The 21858-nt window shown below is 41.5% G+C and overlaps 1 protein-coding gene across 2 annotated transcripts in view; it reads right to left on the reverse strand.

Annotated features, from left to right (window-relative positions):
• sash1b (SAM and SH3 domain containing 1b) overlaps window positions 1-21858 on the reverse strand; it is a 45989-nt gene that overhangs the window by 2842 nt on the left and 21289 nt on the right. For both annotated transcript variants that reach the window (XM_044047212.1, XM_044047213.1), the window contains exons 3-16: window positions 8850-8978; window positions 8498-8548; window positions 8008-8057; window positions 4756-4799; window positions 4456-4542; window positions 4233-4345; window positions 3868-3969; window positions 2823-2955; window positions 2225-2631; window positions 1552-1626; window positions 1328-1471; window positions 1080-1212; window positions 650-819; window positions 358-564 (exon numbers count right to left, since the gene is read on the reverse strand). In XM_044047212.1, the coding sequence (XP_043903147.1) occupies window positions 358-564; window positions 650-819; window positions 1080-1212; window positions 1328-1471; window positions 1552-1626; window positions 2225-2631; window positions 2823-2955; window positions 3868-3969; window positions 4233-4345; window positions 4456-4542; window positions 4756-4799; window positions 8008-8057; window positions 8498-8548; window positions 8850-8978 (1845 nt within the window). The remainder of the gene's footprint in view (window positions 1-357; window positions 565-649; window positions 820-1079; window positions 1213-1327; window positions 1472-1551; window positions 1627-2224; window positions 2632-2822; window positions 2956-3867; window positions 3970-4232; window positions 4346-4455; window positions 4543-4755; window positions 4800-8007; window positions 8058-8497; window positions 8549-8849; window positions 8979-21858) is intronic.

The following is a 21858-nucleotide window of genomic DNA, read 5'->3' on the forward strand; positions in this document are numbered from 1 at the left end:
ATTCAATATTCTGTATTTTTCTCATAATCCTCAAATGACCAATGTCAAACCCTCACTTAAAGTAAAAAGTTCAACATTTTGGGAAATGAGAAGTCGGATGAAAAGATGAGGATGGAGTCAATGGACAGTTTTAGTATTTAGAAGACAAATTACTCATTTTACAGAATTGCATTGTTCCTTTTTAAAGGTCCGGACACGTTAAGGGGAATTTATTGGCAGAAACTGAACACAGTACGACCCATAAGTATATATATGTGGATAAGTGGATAAAAAATTCAAAGTTTAAGAAAGAAGGAAACAGCAGCGAGAGTGTGGGAGAGTAGAGAGTGTTGTGATATTTAAAATGAGAGTGATTACTTTGAGGTTGATGCGATCGAGGAGCTCCTCCACAGACGTGGGTTTGGGTTGCCGAGCCCTCCTCCTCCTGCGCGTCTTCTTGGGCTTCGCCTGCTCCTCATTCAGGACGTCCACGTATATAAACTTGAAGGTGCCGACTTTACCGCCAAGCATCCCCATCCACGTGCCCATCGGCGGCTTACTGATGATGTCAATGACGTCGCCGCTCTGAAAGATCAACACCGGCAAAGATTGAGTTTTATTATAAAAAAAAAACCCCATCCTGACGAGGTACGGTGAAAGAGGGTCAGACCTTGAGTTTGAGGGAGTCGGTGTCATAGGGACTGGGTGTGAAATCAGTATGAACTACTGCACGTCCACAGAAGGGTCCGTGGTAAGGCAGCTCGTCCTCTTCACCGTCCTCAGACTTCACACTTTCTCTGTTGCTGTTGGAGGAGTCAGTGGTGCCCACTGTCTGACCACCTACACAAACCACAGCGGAACAATGAGGCGCTTCAGGACTTAAGCGAGTCTCTGTGTCATTATTTGAGAATATGTCATAATTGGACTGAGTCGCCAGATGTTGCATCGTTTTACACACAATGTTTAGACAGTTTCAGGGTGACTTCATGTCCTTTAAACAATTGTCTGAAAAACAACACACATCTGGCGTTCCGGGGTCAAACACAAGATAATCATTTTCAAACATTTTCAAACACGCACTGTAAACACACACGACTTACTCATGGAACTCTGTCCACTCAGTGAACTCCTCAGGCTTTCTACAGAACCTCCAGGCTTCAGTTTAGGTTTCTCCAAAGAGTCAGAGTCTGACTGAGGTGAGTGAGGGCAGCTGGCAACACGCTCTGGACTTGACTGACATTCAGAAAAAACAAAACTAAGCATGAGCCATGCATCGCAGTCTTCACTGTATGACTATTTGCACAACAACAGTACCACAAATAGACGCCTACACACTGTGTGTATTCACCTGTTCACAAAGAGAGCTGTGGTATCTCTTTGATATGTGTTTCCTCATCGTCTCTCTCACAGACTTGACTGTCTTGCCCAGAGAAATACGCGACATTGGCGGAGACTTTAAAGCGTCGGCCACACCGCAGTCTCCGTGTTTGTTCTAAATTACATAGAGGGAAAAAGAGCAGTCAATCACTTTAGTTCCAAGTCAATGAAAAATGCAAGATGACGGCGACGTACCGCGTGCTCATTGCCAGAGATAACGGAGAGCGTTGAGCGGTTAGTCAGGTCGAATCCTCCAAAACTGCAGGCTCTCTGTGAATAAAACAAACAGACATTTACATTAACAAAGGACATTCGTACATTGGGAGGCAGGAATGGAGCCGAAAATTGGTGGTTGAATACTGTCGAAAACTATTCAGCTCTCAGCAAATTGCAGTAGTAGTAGTATTTACATTGGCGATAATGGGGTTACTTCAAGAACTCAATGTTTTCTCAGGTGGTGTAACTCTGAGAGCCACTGAGCCAGAGGATGCATTTCAGGTTTCACGAACTAATGTGACAACCCAGTGTATAACACGCACTGGTGCAGGGCAGGCTGATGTGATTACTGCAGTAGACACAAATGGATATGTGAGGATTTAATATCTATAATTAGTACTAGTCTGTCTGTCAGTGGATTTTTAGTGAGGACTGCGGCATTTTAGGTGCATAAACATTCATTAGCCTAAATGGGGACCTTCTAGGTGGACGGACTTCAGCTTGGAGCTAGACTGCAAGAGCAATCAAAATGAGTCATTCCTTGTTGCCCAATTGAGTGCAGTTGATAGATAAACGTTGACTGTTGTACTTTTTCCGTACAGTCGCGAAAGTAACGCACAAAAACGGCAGATTTACACTCCTCAGTGCTCACCCCATGGAGGCTGAGTAATTTGAGGTTACGGTGCGGCAGCTCCCCGTCCGTCACCGATCGAGCCATTTTGGTGTCCTTCTCCTCCTTGCAGACGTCCGTTTCCGAAAGCGAAGAGCCGCTGCCTTCTCCTGCCTCCCTCGCCTCGCCCGCGACGTTCGCCTCCTGATGAACGGGGCTCTCGATCGGCTTGCTCGAGGCCTGGGAGATTTTCTGGCTGCTGCAGGTGTCCAGGCTGCTGGAGGAGGGGGAGGAGGGCGTCAGACTCTCCGAGTCCCTGTCGTACGCGAGCTGCTCCTGCAGCGCAGAAGCCAGGGAGTCCACGGGGCAAAGTGGAGGCTTCTTCAGCACGCCCGCGTACAGGGAGGTACTGGCCTCTGCACAGAATAGACCATCTATGTTTGGGCTCTCTGGGAAGGTAGACAGAGGAGGATGGATGAGAATAACATGTGATTTAAGCGATACAAACAAATGCTTGGTCAAACACTTATTCCATCCAGGGCAAGTTCTATTTTTTCTTCTAAACTTGACCAAAGTCTTCAAACTCTGATGACTGCCACATCCACTTCATGAGGTATAAGTACGATGGTGTTATTCGTACCGTCGGCTCCAGTTCTCTTTGACTCATCGATTCTGATCAGCTTCTTCTTCACCTTCCGGGTCGAGTTGACCAGTCTGTGGAGTCTCCTGAACGTGACAGACTCTTCCTGTTCATTGTCTGACAGCTCGCAGGACTGATGAGACACAAGTCAGATTTGTTTTTTAGGAAACATTTCATCTTGATACACAGCTTTGTTGTTATGATTTGCTCTGTATATGCAGTCTATGTTCTTTTGTTCTAGTGTGACATTACAAAGGTTAGAAAGATGTGAACTTGCTGCAGATACTTGTAACCTAATACAAAACTGTGGCAGGAAACCACAGTGATGACGGTGAAGGCAACACAAACAGCATCTGTGCATCTCAACAGACCAGAAAGAGCTTTCTATGTGGGGAGATACAAATTTCTTGCAGCTCGGAAATCACCTTAACCATCAGTGGCTGATATTTCTCATACATCTTAAGCTTTTTATTTTCTGACCTAAACACGATCATCAGTACTAGGGTAGAATTACAATGAGTTGGTGTTTTGGGTTTTTTTCAAATCGATTTTTAACAAACAACAAACTCAGTGTAAGAAGAGACGGCTTGTCAACATAACAGAAACCAAATGGGAGGAGACGACACAAACACTTCAAGGACGAGAAAGTGATTTGAAAAAAAAAACACACGCAGAGCAGAGAGAAACAGTCAGGCTATCTGGACGAATGTGAAAAATGTGCCCTGAACCTGAGCCCCCGTAATCACCCCACCAACGCATAAAAGAGCTGCGACCTGAATAACACGGCCCTGGGCTGAATCCACCCACACACTACAACACAATAGGGGGTTAGCGCTTTGACAGCAATGAATAGACGTCCGCCCAGTGGCCTGCAGTTGGGAGAGTGCCCCGATCTGCGGGGCTTTAGAGGGGCCCGGTTCACTGCCGGGACAGGGAGAGAGGGTAAAGAGAGAGATGCTGTCAACAGCTCAGCGGCCTTGGCACTGCCGGACCAAGAGTCTCTCATGCCTGAAGTGCCCTTAAAAGTGAGAGCTAAAAGACTTACGTTGCAGTTGAACGACTCATTTGTGTTGGGACTGGAGGCATCGGTCCATTCTGTGGGATCGGGCCTGCAGGTTTGTCTGTTCTGTACCTCAAACTCCTTCAGCTGCAGAGGAAAGAAGACCCTTAATGTGGGAGGACTTACTTTTACTCTGTAATCTTTAATGTCTTTTATGCATAAACAGTCAGAAAAACTGTTATTATTAAATAAAAACATCCTAAAAAAATATGCTTACATCCGGATCTTGATCTTACATTTTGGGATTTTTTTGAAAACAAGTCTTGGTCAAAGCAGATATTTGATCTGGGGCCACAACCCCTCATTTATTTATTTTTTTAAATAAACACTTAGGAGTTAAGACTACGCACCCGCGCCAGGGCTTCCTCTATAGAAATCATATTCTCCTTCACCATCATCATCAGCTGGATACGCTCTTCATCACTCATGGTGATTTCACTGGCTACAAAGCCAACGCCATCACCTGTGAGAAACATAACAATAACAACATAATCAACACAACACGACACAGCAAACCGCTCTCAAAAGTGATTTTATGGACTCGGGGTTCTTTTGTGTTTCCATTGAACAAACCTTTTGAAATCTGACGCATCACTCCTTTCTGCGACTTTCGGAAACTCTGCCAAAAAGACTTGTTCTTTCTCTTTCCGTCCGATTTTCCTGCACAGTGAAATTCAGTTCAGTTTGATTCAGAGCAGAAAATAAATCTAAAACCACCTCAACTACAAGATTCAACAACAGAATTCGACAAACATGAATGCACTGTTGCTATTATCAAAGAAACAATATAATAGATTTTACAATCACTAAAATAGAGTATGAGTAAATCAAATCAACCTTATATTTTCCTGTTATTGTAACATTTAAATTTACCCCCTGATGATCCATCGTCAGAGCTTGATCTGTGCACAGGATACCTTCAAAAAAGGGTAAAAAAAAAAGAGAAGAGAAAAACATGAATTTGAATTGTTCAAAGTGGGATTCACATCCACGAAGCAGCACATTACCTTTTTTCAAAAGTTACTTTCTTCATCTTCCCACACTATCTCACCATCTCCCTCACCATCTATCCTCCAAACATAAAAACAAAATATGAAACTAAAACTAAATTAAAAAAAATCACAAACTGTCCTCGTGACAGTGGCGACACAGTGAAAGGCAAATCAAAGTCGTCAAAATAGATGAAGAAGCTCGGCTACTCTTGGCTGATGAACAGAGGTCAGTGCTCTCCGGCCGCCGCAGGAACAATGAAGTCTTTTCATGTCCAGTCGAGGTTTTGCAGCAACAGCAGCACTAACGTGGCCTCTGCATTCCCTGCACACTTTCACCCTCCCTCTTTCTCTTCATCCGCTTGTCTGTCTGTCTGTCTCTTGCTTTCTCTCTCTCTCTCTCTCTTCATCTCTCTGGGCTGTTTGTTGTGTATAACTGCGTCTAACAAAGTTGCTGCTGGTGCAGGTCATTCTGTCTGCACCCTAAGTGGGTGTTCCTCACCACAGATGCATTAAAAACGTTTCATATTCTCTGCATGTAAATGCATCTAAATTAGTGACACCAACAGATGAGTCATCTCGACGTAAGAACTCAATAACTCATCCAATAAACCCATTTATTGCTCTGGTTATTCAGCAAATCATCATTTACTAATGTCACATCACATTCTCCAGTAGTAATTAAATATTAACACCCCACAGAGTGTCAGATGCTATCATCACCAGCAGTTTACAGTAACATGACACCCACTAATGCTATAACCATGCAGTTAACTTGCTTAGTAATTATTGCCACACAAGTAGAATTAAAAAAAAAAAGTTAATTAATTGAAAAAAAAAATTGTTCCACAAAATAATTGAATAAATGGTTAAAAAAGACAAGAAAATACAAGCTAAATTTTGTTTATTTTATTTTATTATTTTTTATTTTATTATTTTTTAAGTATTTAGTTACTGTAGCATCAGCTTTCTACTGCAATGTTTATTGGTCACACTAGGGGGCAGTGTTTGACTTTCCCCATGACGCTTCCACTGTATAAAGACCTTTAAGACACAGATGTTGCTCAATGTCCAAGGATCTGTCTTTTTCACAGGCTTAATCAAATCATTATGTGGCTTTATCCTTAGTCATAATGAAATATCTTTCATCTCAGTCAGCTTTCCAGTGACAAAATATGAGTAATCTTCGAAAATCCTTCAGACGAGACAATGCAGGGAAGGAAGTTTAGAGGTGACACAGAAACGCTTCATAAATGTGACTGACGGGCAGGAGGAAATGCACACATTTCAAAATGCATTTATAAAGCACGTTCACACAACCGAGGTTGACCAAAGTGCTGTACATAATCGCATCAATAAAACAGCAGAGACATAAAACAATAGAGTGGCAGACAATGGAAACACCATAGTATATTACACCACAACACAATGAAACGCACAAGAAACAGAAACTGGAGTCTAGTTCAATGTGAATTGAATGCCATGGAGAAAAAGTATGTTTTTAAAGACAATTTAAAAGTCTGGGCACATCTGATGTGCCAGGACAGGCTTTTCCAAACCAGAGGAGCTGCCACTGCAAACGCTCCGTCACCTCTGGTCTTTAGTCTGATCTTAGGGACTCTGACTGTGGTGTGCAAGCTCAGCAGTTCAGCCAGATACTGAGGTGCTAGCCCATTTAAGGATTTAAAAACAAACACTAGGATTTTAACGTCTATCCTAAAATGCACTGGTAGCCAGTGGAGCGAGGGGGTGATGTGACCATGTTTACTCGTACCAGTGAGGAGACAAGCTGCAAACTATACCAACATACAGTATAGGAGAGTTACAGTAATCCAGCTGTGAATTATAAAAACATGGGTTACTCTTGCCACATCTTTTGGAGGAAGGTAGCCTTTGATTTTAGATAGAAGCTTGTTTTTATGACAGAGCCGATTTGTTTGTCAAATTTAAAAACGCAATCCATGGTCACACCACGATTTTTGACAAATGAACAGATGTTAGGGGAAAAGAGGCAGAGAAGACCAGTGGCACAGTCAAAAATAATGGTCTGAACTCAGTCTTGTTTTCCTGTTCTTCATTTAAGCAATCTAGCAAAGGCTTAATGGAATTGATAACATATTATTTTAATGGCAGGTAAATCTGCACATCATCAGCAAATGGTGATGTTATAAGTCAACCCTAATGGCAGTGCATATACTGTATATAATAAAAAGCGGATAAGGCCCAAAATAGAACCTTGTACATCCACAGAAGTGAGAGGAGCCGTGGCGGAAGAGAATTCACCTAAAATAACCAATAAGTTCCGATCAATTAGGTGAGACTGGAACCATGAAAAGACTGTGCCTGTGATGCCTACAAATTGCTCTTGACATGGTAACAGGATTCTGTGATCCAGTGTGTCAAGTCCAGAAGCACCAGAACAGCAGAGCTACCAGAATGAACAGTTGTAATAGATCATTATTGACTCTCAGGAGGGCCGTTTCAGTGCTATGACGTTGTCTAAAACCAGACTGAAACTAGTCATTGACTTCGTTGGCAGCAACCGATTAAAAACCACTCAGACAGGGACGGCAGTTTAGAGATCTTCGGAAATCTTTTTGATGACCCTGATCTAAAACCAGTACTTATTGAGGCAAGTACAATGGGCCCAACGGTGTCAAAGACAATGTTGAGATGTCTGCAATTATGTCTGCAAGTGAGGAAAGAGATTTTGAGAAAGCCTGGTTCACACAAAGAGCAGAGGGGTCAGGAACAGAGGTAACATTTGGTCGATCAAGAATGGCACCAGAGGAGTTATCACAAGGACATTGGAGACAAGATTAGACATCGAGTCCATTTTAGCAACTTTAACAGCTCTCTGGTATGTTGAAAGGCAGTCATGCAAAGTTTGAAGAGAGACGTGGAGTCTGTCTTTTTTTTTTTCCATTTTCTCTCAGCACATGACTCATAAAAAAGTCATCAGTGAACCCACAACACAGCTGCTCTCCTTTATATTTAGTATGACCTATTTCAGCACATACAGATACTCATGACAGTCTCACATACGGTCTTGTCTCAATGTATAGTCTGACATGTAGATCTCCAAATGCTTTAAAAATAATAATAAAAAAGGATGTTTACTGAACGTTATTGTTACCTTCTTTCAGTCTCTGGAGTTGATGTGGCACTGCTGAGTCCAAGGGATTCCTAAAAAAGATTTTTAAAAAGTGACAAAGTGAATGCATTTCCCTTTAAAGCAAAAGGGGGAAAATTACAAAGTAGACAGAACAGATCATGCAATGAATCCATTAAAATAAGGGGCGAAAGAAAGAGGAATTTCACTTCCATGAGTATTTGTAAAGTGGTTAACTTTTAAATTACAAATGTCATTACTTGGTAGCAGAAACCCAAACGTTCCACTGGTCACATTTTTCAAATATCTCATGAAGTGCTCTGCAACATTTGAGAACCGTCTCGAGGTCAGCTCTCCGCATCACAGCCAGTCAACTGTTATTCTTTAGTATAGTTTTACTCAGGATTGTCATGACTAGGCAATTCCTCAGGCCCTTATCGGCCCGTCTGCTGACGCACGCAGGAGGAAGCCTCCGCCCCCCTGGGATCTGACACACTGAGAGCTGGACACTCACCTGGATCTGAGAGCGGAGCTGCACTGATGTGGCCACTGAGTCAAGTTTTCCCTGAAAGACACAGGAAAAGGAGTAAATTATAGTGTCATCACGACACGGAAATAGAAATAATTATCAGCTGACTGCAGCAGCCAGTCAACATTTTGGAAATGACACCAGTTAACAGTTGGCGTATGCAATTTTGGTTTCTGCAATGGCTGTAAGACTAACAGGTGTCTGAAATTTCAGCATTTCTGTTTGCCTGGCATGCATTTATGGCAAAGACATAGCAGAGATGATGAGAATGCGTTTTAGAGGTGATGATACTGTCCGAGTCAGGGTTTACTCGACTTGTTTAGCGCTGAATATTTACCATCTCTGCATTGTGCACTACTTTGCGCTTCCGCAGCTCCTCCATTCTGTCACACACGTCACTGAGGGAGGTGCCGTAATACTGAGAGTATTCCTGAGCCAGGTCATCAAGGTTCCCCACTGAGCCATCCTGCAACAGATAAGAAGTCAAGCACACACAAACACAGTGAGGAGCAGAGCCCAGAGGAGGGGAAAACGACATCCCACAGATACTGACCAAGATGCCAAACAGTAGGCCAACACTGTAAATAGTGACCACTGTCATGATAAGCCATTGTTTTAAGATCTTGTGTGGTGAACCGCCACGCAAACAGCCTGGAAGCGAAAGATAAAGCACCAGGAGAGTAAAAGCCTCAGAGACATCCTGCTGTGATATTGACTTCATGGGGTCGTTCGTCTTCCTGCCCACTGACCCATTTCACCTCCTCAGCCCCACTCAGAACCGACCCCTTGCCAGAGGAAGCGCTGCGTGACGCATCTGCGACCCTCACTCCGTTCTCCTGGAGTAATCGGGAGGCCGTGGCTCAGTCTACCGTAAACTACAAGATGCAGAGTCACTCAGTCAGATGAGACAAACCTCTGGATGTAACCCCTTTAAGTTTCCTACCATTGTGTGAGCTGAAGTTATGTGCTTTTTTTTTGTCATGTGAGAGATAAATTTTCGCTGAATTTCATGACCTAGTGACCTTTCAGGCCAGAAGCCACACAGTGGACTGGTGGCTCAAATTCACCTGCCAGCTCAAGAAATAAACCAAAACAGGAAAAGAATACACGCTCTACTCTGACCCCCTTTTATATAAGTTGAAACATTATTGAGCAGACCCACTTTAAAGATTAGTTCATCCAAACTTAAACTGTGTTTTAGACATTATTTTATTTTTTACTTTTGAATTAAATCATCCCCATGATTTCTCACGCCCAGTTTAAGTCGTGATAAAATAATTATTTTCTTATTTATGAGGTTTGTTTATCTGCTCAACGACAAGTAATTTTTTTCTCCAGAAAAATAAGCATTGTTCACCAGAGTTTTTCTTCTTCTTTTTTTTTTTTTTAACTTGAAACCCCTTTTTTTTTTTTAGATTTCTGATTGTATGTGTGTGTATTGGCAAACATCTGGCGATACGATACATTTCTCAATCCAGGGCAGATCGGAATCCTAAGCAAGACTTTCCCCACAAAATAGTATGTTAAAAGCACTCGTGTGAAAATAAGACAAACAATATACAGTTTTCTTTGTCTCGTGAGAGGAGGAGAGTTTAATGGTTGAAAGCCTGCAGCAAATTAGTAGCTGGAGGCTTAGATACAACACAAAACCAACATTAAGAACATTTTCTCATGTATTGAGACAGCAAGTCAAAGAATTGATGTCGTATGATGCCATGAACCAATGCAATATGTTGACGTATTGATATTTTCTTTCAAAGCGGTTTGGTAGATCAGATAACGATCCGTCCTCAAAGCCTCTCGGGTGCATTTACACCTGTACCTACAAGTGTTCAGGTGCTGCCCGATTGCAATCTGATCACAGAAAAAGCATTTTAATGCCAGGTGTGAAGGGATCCCTAGGGTTAGGGTGTGTTCGTGTGGGTGCATGCATGGTGATTGATGTGGCAGGGATAAATGGGGAAAATGGAGGTGGACTGACCAGAACTGAAAATGAATTTGCCTCTGTTAGTTATATTTTCTGCTGCTGTGTAAATAAATGATGTCTTTCCTGACTCACACAAACAACTCAAGACACTGCCAACTAAAAATGAAAACAATGCTATTGTGAGACACACACAGCATACATCATTCTGTTCATTATTTCTGGCTAACACTGTGGAGAAAAAAAACACAAGCTGTGTCCAATCTTCAGTAAAAGTAACACAGTTAACCATTTAAATGCATATTACGTTTATTACGCTTAAGTCATACCATAACCTGAAAGTATGCAAACGTGCCTGCTGAGAACAGTCCTCTGCAGTGAAATCCGATACTGTGGTCTCACTTGTCTTGTGGCATGATGGACTGTGACTAGCTTAACTGTCCAGCAAAGAGAGCCATTCATTTAGTAAATGACATGCCCGAGGGTCGAAAAAAAAAAAGGACTGAAAATCTGGCTGCTTTTCATACAGTCAAGAAAAGAGGCAGAGGCTGAGTGAGAAGCTGTGCACTGTGCCTGCCTACAGCAGCTCTTCTGCCTCAGACAACCACTGATCCACATAAACAGCCTATTGTGACAGAGCCACATGATATTGAGTGCTGATTAGACACAGAGCGTGTGCATGCGTCCTTGTCACACGAGTCGCTTACACAGCTTCGGCATATGGAAAACAAACAGACCTAAACGACACGGGCTACGGTCTCGACGCCTCACAGAATTGCTTGTTTTGGGGAAATATTTCAGCGTGCCGTCTCCAAATTAATGGTCTCCACGCCAAAACTCCAGCATGAGACATAAACCACAGAGGCTTAAAGAGGAGAGTGTGGTGTCACATTTCTCAGGCGCTGAGCATCTCAGAAGCAGACAAAAGATCCGCATGCCCCGAAGGCCCAAAGAGTCTAATGAGTGTTTTTACAGATACTCTGTCCTGTCTCATCCTTTCTTGTGACAAGAACTGGGTCATAAAGTTCAGAAAATCATAACTATGACTTTATGCTGCTTTGAACTTGAGGTGCTGCAGGCAGCGCCGACATCAGACATTAACTATTAGGCATTTTACGAAGTTCATTCAATTAAAGAAGACTATTGTATGATTATTGACAACTGCTCAAATATCTTGACTTAATAAACAAAAACATACATGTTGATTTAGAAACTACATTCCACAGTTAAAATATGAGCTTTTTGATTAATCAGTCAGAGGCAAAATGTATCCCAAGTTAAAAACCAGTGAGCAAACACACGTACTAACTAGATATTTGCCTTGTCATTCATCTGTCAATCAAAGTTCACAAACTGTCGCTGCATGACTTAAGTTAAGCAGAGAATCCCATTTACTAATCCATGACAGAGAACTGTAGATGTCACAAACAGAAAAATTATGTTTTAAAAGCACTGACTCTCCTACGGAAATTAAAGGTTTAATTAAACGACCGAAACCCAAAATCAAGCCCTTGAAGAAAGCTCATGATGCACTCGTGAAGTTTGTCCTTTCAAACAAAGCTGTACAAAGTCAACGTTTCCCCTAAGGGCTCTTCATTAGAATACTGGCTCTCTAACACAGGAAAACATTCCAGTTGCAAACATAAAAATACACTCACCACAAACCAGGATCTGGCTGCCCAACAGTACAGTAGCGACACCAGTAACTCGCTGCTGCTCCTCGCCTCAGCTCCTCCACACTGTTATGAGTGAACAGATTTTGAAACTCAGCTCAGTTCACTGAGTGGAGGACAAGGACATCCTGAAGTGAAGGGGAGGGGAGTTTGCCACTCATAAGTCAGAGGGAGTTTGGTTGAGGGAAGGCTGGGGGGTTGCAACCACACATGACGCTGCTGGGTGGGGCCACTCCGCTCTCTCCAGCTGTGGCCCACGGGGACTGGCTGACTCACACGTTCAAATAAACCACCACCTCTGTGTGAGTGTGAGCGTATGTCTGGGTGTTTATGTCTGCGGAACGGTTAAAGCTGTGGCTCACGTCAAAGGTGATGTTAAATATTGACCAGTTTTATAGTCTAACGGTTTTCACTTTCAGTTGGCAGTGTCACTGCTGAGAGTTGAACAGTTTGTGGGCAATTTTTACAATTTATGTGCAAAGGCTCAACACCAGTTGGAAAAGTTACTCTGTGGTTTGTATTAGTGAGTGTATCATTTATGACTAAGCTCCTAAAAGTACAATGACCTTATGACCTTCAGACAAAGAAATAGTTAATACTTAATAATCATGAGAAACAAGGTGGATTTGCAGGAGGTTACTTACTATTATCGTCTCCGCCTGTTCTTCAACAACCGTATATATACTGTACTCCCTGCTCATAAACTACTCACTGATTGAATTTTTTTTAGACGCCTGTGCACCAGCAGATGGCGGCAAATATCTTTCAGCCACTTACGGATGAGTCAACAATGAGTGGCTGAGTGATATTGGACAAGATACTTTTTCTTCAGCCTTAACAATGTGTCGACAAGAAGTCCTCTGTGTACTAACAAACAACTTATTGCTCGACCCCTGCAGCAGACGAAAACAGAGCCCAAAATAAGCAACACCAATTAGAGGTTCCTCCTGCGTGGTCCGCTATAAGGATTCTAAAAATCAACTTTGCATATCCTGAAGGTATTAAGTAAATATCAGGGTAGTGACCTCGTTTCCTTGTGGTATTAGTGAGATTAAGCGTGGAGAAATAACCCTCAGCATCTTTGTCTAATCGTGACCCTGCCACCTCTAATCTTCATCTTTACCAACTGAACACAGGCTCCTGAGCAGCGAGCAGAAGCAGCGGGAAGCGACAACACAAGTGTCAGATCTGCGGCGGGAGGCTGCAGATTACGATGAGCTGCAGATGGATGCAAGAGGCGGCGGTGGAGGGGTGCGTTCGGTGCCCGGTGCCAAAGGGCCCCGGCAGATCATGCCGGAAAGGGCAGCTTTCCGCCTGGCTTCACAGCGGTGGTTTGCACGTCACCTCGGAGCACAGGAGGAGCTGGAGATGGGACGCCATTCCTCCCCGTCAGGCAGCCCTCCTTTGCCATCACCATCGAGTTTCCACTGCTGAGATCGCTCTGCTTAGCGTATATTGGTGGCATCAGAATCACATCACAGAGTCTATTCAAGTGTAGTTTTAACGTGACATCTGTCAAGCCAACCGTGTGTCTTTCATGTTTTAGTTTCTCCACCGAGGTTTTGTAAGCCTTACTTTTCTCAAAGCGGGGAGAGCAAAAATATGATAAACTGAAATTGAATATGACAATCAAACAATGTCCTGTGCTGACTTATAAAACCAAGAAGAGTTGAAGACACTGTAAGAATCCTTGACCATATTTTGTACAGTTCATACCAAAACTACAATATGAGAATATTTCAAAAACATTACATATATTAAGTCGCTTTCTAATCGTCAGATTTGACATTCCAGCTCTTAGTTGAAAATATATAAGACACATTTTACACAGCTACACATAACTTTTATATGCTGCCCAAAGCCTTTTCTCACATGCACAAATTATTTCTACAAATGCATTGCCATAATTAGGGACATTTCTTTCGTTCGTCGTTGTTTCAGGGACATGAATTAAGTTTTGCTTTCCACATTCATAAAAAAGGTGATATACAACTGCAGCAGCAGCAGCCTGTGCGGTTACTGAGTACATCATTTTTAAAGCTAGGAACATGAATGACCTTTATCTGACTCTATACAGTGCTCCCTACAGAGAGACAAGGAGAAGCAGTGGTGGAGCCTAGCCACTCATGCCTGAGAGGTAAGTGAATTGTGACAACTCCCAAATGAGAGTTTGACAAGGAGGGTCACATCATGACATGCACGGTGTCAGTCACAGATACACACACTGCATATAGAATACCACAACTGCATTAGCGAGCTCCGCCATACCCGGCTCTAACTCCACTTTCCATCCCGTCAGTCAGTCACTGAGCAAATTTCTTTCACTGCTGACGCTGACAAAAGACTTCCTTCAGTGCATTTAATGCTCTTATTCTGAGTGGAGAGGCCCACACACAGAGTTTTCACAGGTTAAAAGCATCCACTCCAACACTCGACACAAACCAGTGAAAATAGGTACCGACTGATGGATTTGATCGATAATGCCTCTTTTTAAAGATGAAGGATGAATGGAGATCACGCCAGTATGGGAAACCAGATAGGGGGGCCAGATTAAAAAAAGAACACAAGTGGAACTCCATAGGAGATTAAATGGGCAGACAGGAAGCACAGATCAAACCTTTTGTCTTCAGCTCTAAATCTTCCAAATCTGATGAGGATTTTTAAACATGAACTACATTCATATTCAGCAGACAACAACAAAAAAAGCCTGAACACTTCATTTGGAAATATATATGTATATATATATATATATGTAAATACACAGTATATTATCCTGTCTATTATTGCACCCTTTGCATTGTGCCGCATCCCAACTTGTTTTGAAGCAGCATTTTAAATTGCCCCCCTTACATTCAAGCATGTTTAATTCAACAGTTCAAAGATCAATTGCTGAATCATCTCCTTCAAATTTCAATTCAATTACATGCATGGAAATCCGCGCATGCATTAAAGCGCCTCAGAATGACAGTGGCCTGTGGACTGTTCCCGTTCCTTGGAGCATGTTTAATTCATTGGTGCTGAAAACAAATACAGAGTCCTCCCTTTTTTTAAATTTCAACACAGTCCAGCACTGGAAACACCATTTGTAATGGTAGCTGTTTGAATGACTCCGGCTTCAAAGCGGCCCGTGGATTGTTTCTATTACTTGAACCATATTTAATTCAAAGGTGCTGAAATCAATTCATGTGCTCCCCCCCCCCGCCCCATGCTCGGGTAATTACACTTCTGTGACAGTGCTGCAATCCCCCCGAGAAATGACTGCCAGCTTGCAATGTCTCCGGCTTTATTATCAGCTCAACCGCTCAATCCTCCCAAGACGGACCACAGCACCCATGATCCTCCTGCCAGATACAATGAAGGAGTCAACCGCTGCTGTCAATCAAAACACATAAGACCACAGGGGCCCCTGAATGAGGCACATTCTACGTGGTTTAAAAAACAAGTGAATTGGTCCAATCGGGAAACACTTTCCGAGGGGAAAACATGCCAAAGACACAGTCACTTGCCTTGGAAAACAGCATGGCGACATTAGGTGGTGATAAGTTAGAGGACGGAAAGACTGATGTAAACTGGTCAACAATGCGTGTCTCATGAATAGATTTCATGCAAAACGCGCCGTTCTCTGGTGTCTGCTGTTGAATTTCATTCAGATGCAGAGAGTGCGTGGGACCTGCTGCTCCACAGACACAGATTCAGCACTTCTGAAGACACAAAACTCTTATCCCACTGTGGGAACAACTGTGATTTTAATCCAGAGCCGGCATCTTCACAAGGTTGAATCAAAACTGAATTCTATAGCTTTCTCAGATGCAGCACAATACAGACATGGATGATTCTGCATCAATGCGCTTAAATTATAGTCATGTAAAATGACTTTATGATTTTCTATTTGTCAGAAGCTGCAGCTCAACTGCAATGCAAAACTGTTGTTTTTTTGGAATAGAACATTAAAAATCGAATTTTAAACCAAATTGTATTTGGTTTTACATCTAGAGCAGCAACTAACGATTATTTTCATAATCGATTAATCTGTCGGCTATTTTCCTGATTAATTGAGTAATTGTTTGAATAAGATGTCAGAAAACTGTAAAACATGCTAATCAGTGTTTGTCAAACCTGTAAATAATGACGTTCTTAAATGGCTTGTTTTTGTCCACAAACCACAAACTGATTCACTTTAAATGATTAATTTGTCAAATCTGGAGCTAAGAAACCCGAAAATATTCACATTCAAGACGCTAAAACAATCAGAAATCTGGTTTTAAATCATGAAAAAAGCTTCAAACTGAATAATCGATTACCAAAATTGTTGACAATAATTGTTTCAGCTCTATTTACATCATATTTGTCTGAATGTTTGTATTGGTCGGTGCAAAGTACATAAGGCTGCACATGACTAAGATCTCCACTTGGAGAGTGTTGGCACTAAATGCATAAATCTGATCTGATTGGCTCACGCCTGCTGGAATATTTGCATAAAGTGATTTGATTGGCTGACGCTCGCACTGCTGTTAAAGACCCACAATGCAGTTCAGTAACACTCCGCTCTGACTCTGCTCCATTCACTGTGAACATTGAACACTGGGAAACATTTCAGTTGCAGTGCTGATCCGGAATCAAATCCAATTGTTGACGCGATGGATGGATGGTAATCAGATTGAATCACGGAAGATGCGCAGCCCTAATGCAGAGGAGCCGTGTTTGTAAAAAAGAAAAAAAAGACAAATGCCATTATTTGAAGCACACATTAAAAAGACATTTCCTCAAACATTGTCCTTTGGGGAAATGGGGAAAATTAGAAAGTGTTCCGATTATCACAAAATGGAAAATATTTGGATACTCTCTATTGGTCAAATAGAGAGTAAACACAAAAAACAACTGACTGTACATAATATTAAGTCAGTCTAGACACATATTCTAGTTTCATTATAAAATACATAATTTTAAGGTGCTGCATACCAAGGTGTGAATAGCCAAGGTCACTGTCTGAATAATTGCACATACACCTCATGACAAGCACAGGCGTCCCAACAGAGCTGACGACGACGTCTCCTGTCCGACTCGATTTACCTCCACCTCTCAGATATTTAGTCTCCTCTGTCATTCAACAACGCGTCCACCTTATAGCCACTCCCTCCATTAATGGGTGTTAACTGCAGCGACATCATAAGAATTGCATGAGGATTTACAGTGAACCTGAAAAGCCATTAGAAAAACCGCTCAACATACATGAGAGGTCTCACTTTTCAGTGTTTGAGGAGATTCTTGATCTGATCATCGTGAACTTTGATTTCCTCACATATACTGAACATACCAAGCCAGATTCATGAAGCTCTGGTTTCAATATCATTTAAAAATGTAGGAATGTCATATTATTAAATGTCAACACAATTAACCGATTAAACCAAGAAATAATTGGTATGGAAACTGAAAATATTTCTAAATGAAACAACACTGAAGTGACAAAAATAAAAAATGTAATCGTATCAAAATCAGCAGCGATACCTAGTCCTGTTACACATCCTCACATTTTGCAACCTATATGCCTACATTTAGCTTAATTGTCAATTAAAAAGAGTGTAAATGAGCAGTAAAATCAATATTTAAGAAACAAAATGCACCCCCTGTTGTTAATACAGTGCCTTAGTCTACAACTAACAATTATTTTCATGATCAATTAATATGTTTTTTTTTTTCTTAAATCAATCCATCAGTTGCTTGGTCCATTAAAATGTAAGAAAATGTTGAAAAATGTTGCTCCGTGTTTCTCAAACCATCAATTTGAATGATTTCTTTGTTAATTTGGGCAAAGGACACAGAAAAAAAACTAATTAAAGAAACTGAAAAATCTTCAAACTCATTAATCAATCATCAAAATAGTTTGACAGTTAATTAAGTAATTCGATTAATAACGGATTCATTGTTGCAGCCGTAAAGAAATGATCGCCATCATCCTTCACTCGCATTTGTCCGTTCACTTAGATTTATTTCCTTTTATATTTTATAACAGCGGCGCGGTCTTTTTCTGATCGAAATCTCATCTGCTCTCTGCCTTTCAGAGTAATGTCAAGCATCAATGGCCCATGGATTGTTTTTCTTGATTGAAAATCTCCTCCTCTCCCACATGTGCAACCCCTCCATGCCGCCTTTGTCTTTTGCGCCTTTAATTTTCTTATCTCTTTTGTCCCACGTTCCTCTCCTTTGTGTTTGTCTTTGGCCCTAATATATCTCCTCCTTTATTTCCTTCAAACGCCCCAGACTACAGTCGGATGCCTCCATTTGCTTCATCGTGCATGAAAAAAGGTATTATCCCGTGTTATGTTATGACTCCCATTCTCACAGGTTCTAAATTATGACTGTGAATTTGGATATTGAAGGTCATAATAAAAATAGACGGTTCAGACAACGACTCGTGGTTTAGTGAAAACCCGTCTGCTCCCGTGCGAGTCAATTAAAGGCCACGACAAAAATGAGGAGGAAAATGAGACGAGGAATTAAAAAAGATTAAACGTGTACGGAGACGTGAGAAATAATGCAATGTAAATAATAATAATAACATGGCAGTAGCAGCAACATCAGGGGCTCATACATGTATTTATTCAATCATTGATGTGTGGATGGAGATGTTCCAGAAAAAAACGGCACTCATCCATCAATCAAACGGGGCAAAGAGCTTGTTTAAAATGCAGACTCAGACTTCAGTGATCCTCTCTGCCGCTCTTGAATGAGTAATTACATGTGGAATGATGTAAATGACCCTTGTTTTGTTTACCTTTGAGACATGCACTGTTGGCAGGGGTTTGGAGCCTGCTAAAAGGAGAATACGCCGTCATTACTCCACATACTTGACGAGTATCAGAATCATTTCTTAAAGGAATACTTCACCGATTTGCATATCTTCATTCTTTTTTTGTTACGTGCCCACCAGTGACACTTGGTCCAAGCCTTGGTCCGAGGCTTGAAACTGCAACGCTAATTCCGCACTTTTTTAGACTCGTAGGGGGATGGACCTCATTCCCAGAATGTAAACAGTGTCCACCATCTTTGCTAACAGTTACGTTAACAAAGGAACATGGGCACGTGACAAAGGAAAGAATGAAGATATTTCTCGAACACAAAGCGAATTGCAAATTGGTGAAGTCATCCTTTAATTGACTAAAATAGCCAAGCCAAAGAATCTAACGTACGTGTCAACTGCAACAGTTTCCAACCCCAAAGGTCAGGAGGGGTCATTCTTATTTCCCCCTGTCCGATCTGCAGGCCCGGCAGATAAAATACCCGTCACACAACTTCCTGTCATTCCTCACAGAAATGCAGATCCTGCATTCACCAGCAGCTATCACAAGAACACTCACATCCTTGTTTTTGTGTTCCCTTTGTTCAAAACAGGTAGACAAGTTAATATAAAACACTGACCATCAGAGGAAGGTAGAGAAGAGGTCAGACACCAAACACGTTCCCATGTGCACAGTGTAAACACGGTGTTTCTGTTAGTATGAAATGAAGAGCTGATTCTTTTAAAAGGTGAAAACAGACACAGCTTGTTATTTTTCTCCTACAGTGAATTGTTTGGGTGGGTGTGGTTCAGTCACCTTGACCCTAATGTTTTTCCATCAAAAAACATTTGTCATTTTTTTCGGAGACTTCCACGTTAGAAATGTCAACGGAGCACTTTTGTTTTCTGATAACATGGAGCCCATCTGGGCACATTCTTTTGTATCTCCTTCCAGTCATTCATCCATGTAATTTCACTTCAGCAGCTGAGGCTACATGGAAAGACTGGCAAATTATTTATTTTACTCTCGTCCAAAAAAGGGAAATAAGCCAGAAATAATTAACAACAACCCAACAGCTTGGACTGAGACAACTGACGGGAGCGTTAACTGGTTTGAGTCAATGGTGCAGCAAAATAGACGTATGATCATTTATAAAAGGTTAGATGTTTTTGGGACAGATGTTTGGAATTCAGTTTTAAAAATTTGTAAGAGCGCCTGTTTTTGCTTTAATATACATAAAAGCACTTTAGAAAATTTTGTATGCTTGTTATGCGCCAATGACACCAGAACAAATTCCTTGTATGTGCAAATCGTACTTGGCAATAAAGCTCTTCTGATTCTGATTCTGATAACCTGGATATACCAGTCAGAAAATGAAGGGACTGGAATTGAGACCGTTACTTGTTTGACCATAAACTGTTTCCTCTGTTTGCAGAGAGAGCGCGATGTGGACAGAGACAGATCATACATGCTGGCACAACATCAAAAGATATGGAAAATGACCCAAACATGACTGGCAAAAATGTGTTTCACTGACTGACACAGGTGCGAGGGTTGCCTACACTGAAAATAACTCACCGACCACATGGGCATCACAAGCACGGCAGATGCTGCTCAGATGTTTTTAACAAAGACAGTGAGTAAATGATTTTATCAGTTGAACAGTCAGTCATAGTCTCAAAGGGACTCCACATTCTGGATCACCGCGCTGCATAATACAGGATTCTACAACAGCAAAGCAAGGAAATTGGTAAAATTAGGGTTCCGATTATCACAAAATGGAAAATATTGGATGCCGGCAGGTGTTTTGTAAGAAAAACAAAAACAAATGCTCAAACATTAAGATAGAAGCTCTGTATAAAGAAACTATAAATACAGCTGACTGCACATATCCATCCATCCATCCATCTTCTACCACTTTATCCTCCACGGGAGGGTCACGGGGGGTGCTGTGCCAATCTCGACTGACACCCTGGACAGTTCAGTTAAAACAACATTTCTGATAGTTTAAGCTTCTTAAATGCAAGTATTTGCTTCATTTCTTTGTTCTGGATAACAAAGAAGTCATTAAAAGTTAATCATTTTGGTTTGTGGACAAACAAAGACATTTGAGAACATCAACATTTCCAGATTTGACGAACACCAATTATTTTTTAAGGTTTTCAGATATTTCACGGACCTAACGATTAATCAAGAAAATAATCGAAAGATTAATGGATTATGAAAATAATAAGTGCTAACCACTACACCATAATCATAATCTTAAAAATGTAGTTTAATTATAATATACAGCATGTACGGTGCTCTGTGCGACTGCATGGTCATTTTGGAGGCTGCATTTGGTGTTTTTGAACTGTCCGAGGTCACTCCACGTATCACACTGAAGGCTTAATAGAAACACAGCAGCTTAACAGAATCGTCTTAAACAGTTTCAGAAGCTCAACGCCAAGTTAAATCAACACCTCAGAAAAAAAAACAGCAGAGAAGCATTCGACTGCGTGGCACACTGTACATAATAAACTGACTACTGAGCATGTATCCGCCATTAACATGTCAGACACATATTTTCTTGTTTGATCACTATATTTTCTTTCCACAAGCCACGGGGAGAGGGGGACAAACATGATGGACATCGTACATGTTTTTTAGATGTAAAACCATGTCTCCTCACCAAATGGATGTCAACACAGATCCACTGAAATGCTGCAGGCGCCATCACATGGTAAAGAGAATAAGAGATGAGACAGCTATTTACCCAAAAACTGAGTAAAGCCTTTTTTTCCCCTTCTTTTTTTTGAGTAAATAAATAAATTCAACACACACGGGCGAGTGATGTTTGATGTTCTCGCATCAAACAACGTCACATGCGTAAAGATTATTTTTCATTCATAATAACCTCGTGACTTCTGGTACATAGGATGTAGAAAAACAAACATTAGAATTCAGGACGGAGCCTAAAAATATCCAGATATT

This window comes from Solea senegalensis, linkage group LG16 (assembly GCF_019176455.1).
Source record: "Solea senegalensis isolate Sse05_10M linkage group LG16, IFAPA_SoseM_1, whole genome shotgun sequence".
NCBI lineage: Eukaryota > Metazoa > Chordata > Actinopteri > Pleuronectiformes > Soleidae > Solea > Solea senegalensis.